The sequence below is a fragment of the Trichophyton verrucosum genome (genome assembly GCF_000151505.1).
Source record: "Trichophyton verrucosum HKI 0517 chromosome Unknown contig00124_1.f1.exp, whole genome shotgun sequence".
Taxonomy (NCBI): domain Eukaryota; kingdom Fungi; phylum Ascomycota; class Eurotiomycetes; order Onygenales; family Arthrodermataceae; genus Trichophyton; species Trichophyton verrucosum.
In genome coordinates, this window is record NW_003315552.1 from 1 (window position 1) to 10,167 (window position 10,167).

At 47.6% G+C, this 10,167-nt stretch overlaps 3 protein-coding genes across 3 annotated transcripts; 1 reads left to right on the forward strand and 2 right to left on the reverse strand.

The window, feature by feature from the left end:
* Nucleotides 1-121: 121 nt before the first annotated feature.
* On the reverse strand, nt 122-947 carry TRV_01652 (methionine aminopeptidase, type I, putative; the record flags this gene model as incomplete). The annotated part of the gene is made up of 2 exons (XM_003024107.1): nt 122-769; nt 828-947. The coding sequence occupies 2 exons, from the start codon at nt 945-947 to the stop codon at nt 122-124; spliced, it is 768 nt and encodes a 255-aa protein (XP_003024153.1).
* A 2,030-nt stretch (nt 948-2,977) lies between these two features.
* TRV_01653 (uncharacterized protein) lies at nt 2,978-4,395 on the forward strand (the record flags this gene model as incomplete). The annotated part of the gene is made up of 2 exons (XM_003024108.1): nt 2,978-3,115; nt 3,175-4,395. The coding sequence occupies 2 exons, from the start codon at nt 2,978-2,980 to the stop codon at nt 4,393-4,395; spliced, it is 1,359 nt and encodes a 452-aa protein (XP_003024154.1).
* Nucleotides 4,396-5,307: 912 nt separating this feature from the next.
* Nucleotides 5,308-6,345, reverse strand: TRV_01654 (uncharacterized protein; the record flags this gene model as incomplete). Its single annotated transcript, XM_003024109.1, has 1 exon — nt 5,308-6,345. The coding sequence occupies one exon, from the start codon at nt 6,343-6,345 to the stop codon at nt 5,308-5,310; it is 1,038 nt and encodes a 345-aa protein (XP_003024155.1).
* Between the last annotated feature and the right edge of the window lie 3,822 nt (nt 6,346-10,167).

Here is a 10,167-nt window from a genome sequence, read left to right on the forward strand (position 1 = left end):
TTATCGTTCAAAAAGGGCATTCTAGATAGTAGAAAAAGGCTAATTTCATATTTTCTTCAGAAACACAATTAACTCTGATACGGGAAGGCGTGACTCTTTGAAAATTCTAGCTCGTCACGCCCTATGAAGCAGCGGCTGGCATCGGTATCGCACCGCCCGGCGAGTCTGGAAGTCTTGCAGTAAGGACATCGACACCATCCTCTGTCACTAGAAGAGTATGCTCAAACTGAGCTGATCTTTTCCCGTCTATGGTAACACTGGTCCAGTTGTCGGGCCATGTTTTGTCTCGATAACTTCCGAGATTGATCATGGGTTCAATAGTGAAGCACATCCCTGCTTTGGCTGACCCCACGGTTTTGCTTTTAGCGTAATGCGGGATGCTCGGGGTCGTGTGGAATAGCTGGTTTATTCCGTGGCCACAGTAGCTCCTGACAACGCTGCAATCCCGGCTCTTGGCGTGCTTCTCGATCACATTCCCAAATTCTCGGAACAGTGTTCCTGGTTTAACAATTTCAATCGCTTTGTCCAAACACTCCCTTGAAGTTTCTACAACTCGAACCGCATCCGGGTCTGCCTTGGCTTTGTCGCCGACATAATATGTTTCATTGAGATCCCCGTGGAATCCGCCATGGTAAAGCGAGATATCGATATTTAGAATATCGCCGTCTTCTAGGGGCCGTTGGTCGGGGATACCGTGACAGATAACTTCGTTCACGGAGGTGCAGACAGATTTGGGAAAGTTCACATAGTTTAGTGGTGATGGATAAGCCTGGAATACAGTTAGACAACCGGTATATCGAAACGAGAAGAGCCTCTGTATAGCTTACCTCTCTTTCTAGACAAGCTTGATGCACAACTTTATCAATGTGGTCAGTGGTGACACCTGGTCGAATTTCTCGAGCAGCAATATCCAGCACCTCTCTTGATAACCGGCACACCTTCCTCATCCCCTCTATTTCTTTTTCATTGAGTATTTTAATGTTATGTCTCCCGAATATTTTTTGTTCCGAGCGTGGAACTCCATCGACTGCATAATCGGGGTGCTGGATCGAGCTAGGGACAGGGTTCTTGGGAGAAAGGGGATACACAGGTCGTAGAGTACCCGTAAAGGGGAACGTTGGGAATGGGTTGAACGTTTCTGAAAAATGATCGTTAGTTCAGACTAAGTCCTGGTGACAACATCAATCACATTATCAATATATTTCCTCACCTTTGGACTTGTGGATCGCCTTGTGCTCACCCTGTAAATTAAAAGTTAGCAACACCCGAGTTTAGAGGAGCCGGTCTCAGCACCTTGCGAGACAGTACGGAAGCGTACCCAGCTACGCTTAAAGCAGTCCTGGGAGCAGAAGTAGCTTTCAATCCCAATTTTAAGACACGCTGGACATCGTAGACTTCCTGCTGCCTGACTGCAATCCACCCCGCTACAATGTTTGTTGTCTGGAGCACTCATATCTGCTGTCAAATAGATGGAACACAGATTCAGAATACAGCTCCTATCTGCGACTAAAGGCCAGGTCCGAAGAGAAAAAGCCTGTTAGTTCTTCTCTCCTAGAGGAAGCGATCCCGTCGCGGTAATAAAGCAGCTGGTCGTTCGGTTGTCCAGAATCTCCGCGATCAAGATCCGCAACTTTTTTCTTCGCTTCCTGGTTACTAAGCGACGACGCTTGAAATGGTTTAGTTAGCCGCGCGATAATTATTACTCCTTTCGGACAGTTGACTTCAACGCCTGAGGTCGCCTTGCACAAGATACGGAGTAAATAATACTAATATACTCCTTGGGCTTCTCGAGGACAGCAAGCGCAAATATCTTTCATGCAGGTGATATAGGCGTGGATGGACTAGGTTGCGCCGCGCTTCATAGGCTCGCTGCTCCGTATATAAAGTAGGTCAAACCTGTCCCGCGTTATCACCTTCCGACCCCGACACTGCAGACCCCCCGCCATAATAAAAGGCACACGGGACACACTTGTATTGTCAAGTTCTTCGAGGCCGAGCGGCTCGCTGACACTGCAAATCCAGTTTCATCTCCCTGCAAGTGAGAACCTCGTGAAAGAAGACGGCACCTTGGGACAGCGGCGTGGCGTTTCTTACATAACCGAATTCCACGCCGGTGATTCGCAATAGCCATCCCGGTCCAGGGGTTGCGCCCTGTTCCGCCCGCCGGTCGTCCAGCCACATACATTTTCTCGGGACTCATCAGCAAATTTCTTTCAACGCCTTGGATCTTCACAGCGCGTGCCTGGCTAACAAGAGAGGTGTCTGTGGTGTTACATAGAGTTCCGACCAGGGTTTCTCAGAGTCCTGTCGCGGATCGAAACAACCAAATTCTGTGTCACTGAGTCAACCACAGCGAAGAAAAATACTCCGTGGTCTCAAGGGGTCCATGTCCGTTCATAAACGAAGCCAATGGAATTACTAATATTGCCCCAGATGTTTATTTAACTACGGAGCAATGGGTATTTAACTAGTTAGCTCCGTGGACAAGGCGTCTTCTGGAGCAAATCCCCCAACTTTGCCAGCACGACTCTCATTTTCAGCGACATACGTCAAAAACAACGGCTGTCAAACATGCAGAAGGTGGTGATTGTAGGGGCTGGTCCCGTCGGCTCGCTGGCGGCACTCTACGCTGCTATGAGAGGCGATAGTGTCGAACTCTATGAGCTTAGAGGAGGTACGTGTTTTAAGCTGCCATTGTTTCTTTCATCGAATGAAGTGTATTTTCTACAGCGGCAGGAAGTCAGGTTGATCTATTCGATGGTAGATAGCTTGTCGCCGGAACCAGTGGATATGTTGCCTGATTTTTTTTTTTAATCCCGCAGCGCCTCCTATGGAATGCCTTTTTCAACAATGCTCATATTATATTGTCTTTGGCAGTTGACTTACAGTATGGTTAGACCCGCGCGATGCCGCAACTGTTCCGTTAAATTTCACAAAGTCCATCAACCTCGCTATATCCGAACGTGGATTGAATGCGATGAGATCCGCCAACCGAACCGGGTTTGTCGAAACAGTCTTGAGCGAAGCAATTCCAATGACAGGTCGCATGATCCACGGACGTAACTCCGCAGGTTCTCTATGGGAGGCTTCTCAGGACTACGACGTCCATGGAAGAGTTAGTTGTCACTACCTACTTTATTTTGCCATGAATCGCAGGCTTATATTTTCCCATAGTATATAAACTCAATTGACCGGGGGAAACTCAACACGACTCTCCTGGATGAACTGGAGAAAGAGCCAAACGTCAAGATATTCTTTAATCACAAACTCACGGGCGCCGATTTCAAAAATAAAAAAGCTTGGTTTGAGCGAAAGAATCCTGGAGATACCCCCGGTTTTAGATCTACATCCAATGGTGATGACAAGTCCATTAACCTCACCCGTGCTCCGGAGTTGGAGGTGCCATTTGATTTACTGATAGGCGCTGATGGGGCCCACTCCGCTGCAAGATATCACCTCATGAAATATACCCGCATGGACTATCAACAAGAATATATCGACTGTTTATGGTGCGAATTCTCGATTGCACCTTCTGAGAATAACGACTTCCAAATTTCTCCACACCACCTGCATATCTGGCCGGGAGGTGACTTTATGTTTATCGCACTTCCGTCTCCGGATAAAACATTTGTTTGCACCCTATTCGCTCCTGCCGAGCATTTTGCAACTCTGGAAAGTGATCCAAAAATCCTCCTCAAATTCTTTCAAACTCATTTCCCAGGTGTCTCTCCTGAGTTGATTCCGCCTGAAGATCTTATCAAGCAATTTAACACAAACCCTCACCTTCCATTGATCAGTCTCAAATCTTCTCCTCATCATTATGGCTCCAGTGCTGTGATACTTGGCGATGCCGCCCACGCTGTGGTCCCATTCTACGGACAGGGGCTTAATGCAGGTCTCGAGGACGTTAGGGTCCTTTTTGAACATCTAGATAAACAGGGTGTATATTCTGCGTCTAATGCAGATAATAGCCAACGAATCGCATCGCTTCGTGCAAAAGCCCTCGATGCATACTCCCTCCAGCGGATTCCGGACGCCCATGCCATCAACCATCTTTCTAGGGAAAATTTCATTGAAATGAGAGCAGGTGTGAAATCGCCAGTGTACCGGATGAGGAAAGCTCTTGAAGAAGCTCTTTACAAATATTTGTCTGGGCTTGGTTGGTCTACACAATACGCTCGTGTTAGTTTCAGCAATGACCGTTACTCAGAGGTAGTGAAGGCCACGAAAAGACAAACCAACGTCCTCAGCAAAGCCATGCTTACAACGTTTGTTTCTTTGGTTGGCTTCTCCACCATCGGCTTATGGAAATGGCCATGGTCTAGAGATATTATTACTAGAATGCTACATGCTACAACTCGAATTGCCAAAGGTATAGAGGGATCCTTGGCCTAAAAAAAGAGCAAGGTGCGAGGCGTTTTCTTGTTATATTTCTTGTGAACTCGCGTTCTCGGTGTGACCTTTTTGTCATGACCGCTTTCTCCTATGCTTTGATGTAGGAATAGATAGAAGAGCCTTATTGTATCAACATACTTCAATCCGCAACAGAACCAATTTCGAAAATTAACAACGTACTCCATCGCTCATGACCATATACCATTGGGCCACGTATTCAACAGATGGCCAAATCAGCACAGAACAAGGATGCATATTACCCAGATTGCGCTATAATAGGAAGAAAAGAGCAACTTGATGCTAATGGTAATCAATGGGAAACGGAATCCGTATTTAAGGAACGCTGTGAACGCCATTTGCTGTTCAGTAAAATATCTAGAGCCCGTAGCATTCATGCCAGGCAACAAAAATGTCAATCAAAAGTCATTATTTAGGGAAGGAGCAGTTGGAGGGGGGAAACACAGGCTTTGGTATATATATGCACAAATAATGGTTCGTTCCCGATTACTCCCTGAAATAACAATAAGTGATAGAGAATGATGCAAGAGGGACAGGAGAAAGGGACGGGAATACCCAGGTTTCAGGTTGGGGTCATTGGATAATCCCAAAAATCGAATTCCAGGAAGACAACGGCAGGACATCCATTTCCGGCTCCCTGATGGTATGAAATAACTCAAACTCCATATGTGGTGAAATCTCCCATCGATTCAACAGCATGGGTAGAGGAAAAGTGAAAAGGAAAAAATAAAAAATCGTTGGACGAGGCGGGAACATTTTGCCATAAAATGGGCAATAGGTGGCTTTCATGAAAGCGATACTTCATGGAAATGAGGAATAAGTGGATAAAGTCATAATGAGTTGGGAAAAGTGACTATTCATGTTCGTATAATATACGATCAGCCGCATGCCCAATTAAAAGAAACTAGGAGTATGATTCCGTCGCTCATGAATTTGCCTTTCTGTTCGGGAATACAAGAAATCAAAATATTCCATCGCAGGGGCGTCTTTAAGTATTTTAGCGACCTGTGTTCCGGCAGATATAAGTTGCAAGATGTTTCGATCATCTCTCAATGGGCGCGACTGGTTCTTTGCTGTGTGGCGCATCTCTAGGGAGTTTTCGAGCACAGTGATGAACTGTTTTATTTGGCCATCATATAAAACGCGCGCAGGGATGCGGCGCTTAGTTGCAAGCCTCCTGAGCAAGTGGACCCATTCAGTCCATTCACGGTCCTCTGGGGCTCTTACTTCTGATTTCTCAGGCTCCAGTGGGATTGGGAACTGGTATTTGGCCACAAAGTCAAAAGCGCACCGGGATAAGCGGTCGTTGATATCACACAAAATTTTCACTTGTTCCTGTACATTCAATGAGGTGGGCAGATGTGGCAGGTCCTTCTCCGGAATTTCAGTAGCTGCTGGGCCTGGGCTAGGCATCCTGAGCAGTTGTGTTGGTCCGTCAAACTCATCCCTGTTCCCGGGCTTTCGCCTCAAGTGGAATCTCGGGATGGAGTCCACATGTTCCTGGTTATTCATCTTCTTCATACGCCCCATAGAATGATCAGACTCCAAAGAAAGGGGCATTCCAGGATCAGATAGCCTGGAATTGTGATAAGACATGAACGGATCTTTCGAACCGTTACTAGAGTTTTGTCGCGGTAATTCGCCAATTGGTTCCAGGGCTATTGGGGGGTGGATGGTGGAGTATCGATCGTACGTCGTAGGTGGAGTGGTAACCATACCTCGACCTGTGAACACATCGAGCGGCCTACCAGGCCCGGGCTGCTGTCTTTCTGGGGAAGACATTTCTCCGTGGTCTCGGGGCGAAATATCCCATGGTGGTGAAATTCTAGCTCCATTAATAATCCGATGTTTAGCTACACTCATCGCACGATACCGGGTGATATAAAATGTTCTCTTGGTCCGTACCTTGCGTTTCGTATCTCTGGTGGCCATGGTAGGTCTGAGTAACAAGGAATTTCGCGCTCTCTGTTTAACAAACTGGGACTGTTCGAATTGAATAAGTCTTTGATTCCGCTAAGCTCGATGCCAGGCTCCAGTGGGGAGATCCAGGACTAACCTGCGAAAAGGAAATGTGGCCGCATTGTTCCTTGGGGGATAGAACATTGAATCATTCTCCCGAAGGCTACCTGGGGACAGAGGAATGCTTCCTGGGTATGCCATTCTCTAGGGAAACACAAGCAACGTTATCAAGCCAAACCCGGCGAGCCATGCAAGGGCTATAAAAAGGAATGGGAAGTAATTCTATATAGATTGTCGAACGCCTGCACCGAGCCAAAGAAAAGGAAAGGAAAAAAGGAAACACAAGAGAGGAAAGGCTTGAATCTAGATAGTCTTAATGTTCACACCGCTAATTCGCGGAGTTGGGCCAGGAAGAGGCGCAACAAGCCATCGGGGGTAAGTAAAGCAGCGGATAAAAGTAGTCAATGTCTTTCTTTCCAAGGAGATGACGGGTAAAGATCCTTAGTTAATATTGTTTTCCTGCGGCTTGGGTGGTCGGCTGGGAGGGAAACAGAGCTACGAGCAGTATAGCTTAGAAGGCGAGCAAACGGCTCCACGTACACGTCTGTCGTCTCACTATTTTTCTTTTCATGGGCATTATATGAACCTATAAATCCCGGAATAGGGCCTTGCAGTTGACACGACCCAAACTCAAAAAATGGCGCCCCGCACCACGAGAATGCGCCATCTGGTCTTCAGGAAGCCGATGACTGAATTTCGATCGAGGAGGCGGATGCAAATTAACAAGGAAACAAGCATCACATGGCCAAATGGGAGCCAGAGGGAGCAATTTTTGGGCATCAAAGAGTGTGGGCGGAGAGGGTCGGCCGCTTTGAACAGCCAATGCCGTGTTCAACAAAACCGTTTCTCTCTTCGCTGTATTCTGGGCCTATGGACCGGGAGATGGAAGCTCCTAGTGGTCGCCGTGAAAATAGCTTGTTAAATGCGGGCGCCTGTCCGTCTCGTTGAGCTGTCCCTTGCTATGTAGGTTTAAACCCCTTGGAGACAAGAAGTCAACATGGAGAAAGGCAAGGGAAGGCCATGAAACCGTTGGCTGCCGGACGAATCCCATCTGCACGCAAGCCAGGTTGCACATCGTCAATGAATGCAGTGAAGCATTGAACGAGGCAGGCCCACAGCCTATAGAGATTGGGCACTTTCTCGGTCCGTCACCACTATGGGGTTAGGGAGATAGGCAATGGACCGCCAATTTTAGATCAGAACGGCAATGCAACCCCTGGATCTGCGAGGGTGGTGCTAATCGGTGCAAAGAATTAGTATGCTGTTCATCGGGGGGAAGTTGGGCATTGACGCACATCCACATCACTCGCGTTGCGTTGCGGCCCAATGTTTTTTTCCTTGCCGGCACAGAGCCAACTTCTGCATGGTCCCGTTCAAGCGATATGCTTGCTCTGTTGGCGTTCTGCTAGTGGCCTGTCAGCAAAAAAGACGAAATCTGGCCTGAACAACTGCAGTTGGTGCGAGCAAATTGGTCCAACGACGTTGTGCAGTTTGACTCGTATCACAATCCCGCATGACTGTGGGGTGATTATTTCAGGCGGCTAGTTTCCCTCGAGGCAGCTTGGGTACAAGAGAGTCATGATGCTGAGCTCTGCTTTGGATTTATGACGATAAAATAATGTTTTCTAAGGCTGATTCTTCCATACAATAGTCCTCCCGTCGCCATGGTCAGCCAGGTTTGTGATCCAGCCGTGGATATAGTTAATCGCGATAATATAGGCCATCGGATGAACTAGGATTCCAGGCTCCAAGTGACCCAAGGTACATACATCGAGAAGGACCTGCAGGCCATGAAGGTGGCTGGTAATGAATTGGCCGGCTATTTACGTAGACATTTCACAGACGACCTGCTGTCGACTCTTGTTGGTTGGCTGGCCGTTTTATGCTAGGACTGAGCCTTTCGGCGTGTATAATGCGTACTTTGTGTGTCTGTGTCTCGTCCTGTAACTAACTAGTTAACTAGTTACAGGGTCCCCCAACGCCTTGCAAATAAGAGTTCTTTCAAAACGTCTCCTTCACTCTGTCCACCAGGAGGACACACGCTGCCATCTCTGATCAAGAATGCGTCTCTTCAGGGCTTCTTCAGACCTCGGCCGACAACTAGCTGTCTTGTTCTCCAGCCCAACAAGAGCAGGACCTGCAGCTTTCAGAGCCTGATTCTTCTCAGTGGCCACTTTATCGGAGCTCCTAGGATAGCCTTCTCCGTTGATCAGCTTTGCCGGGGGAGGGGGTGCAAGTTGGATCGCATTCCCTGCTCGGTACTCTGCCTGCACATATATATCAATCCTTCCTGCAGGCTGTCCTGCTTTCGCCTCACTCTGAGCTGCAGGTCACAGCCATTCTGTTTGATGTCGGTTTGAATTCCAGCGCCAGGGCTCAGCCCGCCCTGCCCTGTCCATGGGAGGAGGCATGAAAGGAGAGCCTGCGGGGACCCGACAGCTTTCGGCTTTTTGTAACCATTTATCTTTATCTAACACCGATTTGTTCTTTTTTGCCATTCACTGAGATGGTGCTGAGAGGGATGTCCTTTTTTCAATCTGACGTTCAGCCAGTCCGTCGTTAACTATGATTTCTGGCCCCAGAAGGAGCCCCTCAATGGGTCACGTGGGAAGCCTGCGACGACGAAGAAACGACAACAGCGAGTTTCACGCCTGGATCAGATCTATTGCCACGTTGGTTACCATTATTTGGTTGCGGCCTGTACTCCGTAGGGCAAATCTGTGCTTGGAGACTTACTTAGCTGCATGACTAGATGAAGCCCTTGCAAGAGAGCCACGGTAACTCTCTATGTAGGTAAGCCAAACTGGTGCCGAGAAGCCCAAAAGCACAATCCCAGATCGCAAGGAGGATATTAGGCACGGCATGGCCTGGAGATCAGAAGGACTATTGGTGTCGAAAATGAGATCTGCTTAATGCACGAGAGCAAAACTATCAGTTCCAGCCCGCTGCCGTCTACGTTAACTCGGGTGAAAACCTCCGAACAACGATCTCTCCCCAGAATCGTCGGTATAACATCTCATCCCGTCGATTCTAGACCTGCCTATAACTAAACGAGTTTGATAACTATGTGGCAAAACATGTCAGAGATGCAAGCAACACTGGGAGGGGAAACGGGATGATCTGCGATGTCCTGGAGTGTTGGCGTCAACTGCATAGAATATGAACTATCTGGCGATGGCGAAGCCCAATAATATCTGGAGAAACAAGTTGATAGCTTAGATATTCACCTGCTCAGGCGGTATCTCAACCTGCTAGGCTGTCTCTCCACCAAAGAACCGGCCTTGAAGTTCCTGGGTTATAAGCTGTGGCTTGAGGGAACGTTACTGTCTCATACTGTAGTATCTTGATACCGTTTTTGTACCTGGAAGATAGTTTAACGACTGCCAGCAAGAGCCCCTAAGCGATATTAAACCAATCCTTGACATAGTGTTCAGAAGGTGATACCCGCAGTATCAACCTTGAGCCCGCCTGGGGGAAGATACGCTTTCCTCAAAGCTACCAGCTGTCGTCCGTAAATGACGCAGACTCGCTTCCGCAACTAGTATGCTAATACAGTGATAACAGGAGCAATACGGGAAGAATAATGACATATTAATACGTTCATTCGTTATTATATATATGTGTATATATATTTGATAAATTATGAATACATGGATATATGTATTGAACGACAAATAACAACGCTCCAACGCTCCAAAGCTTCAAAGTTCAAAATTTTTTTAGCCATAAAACACC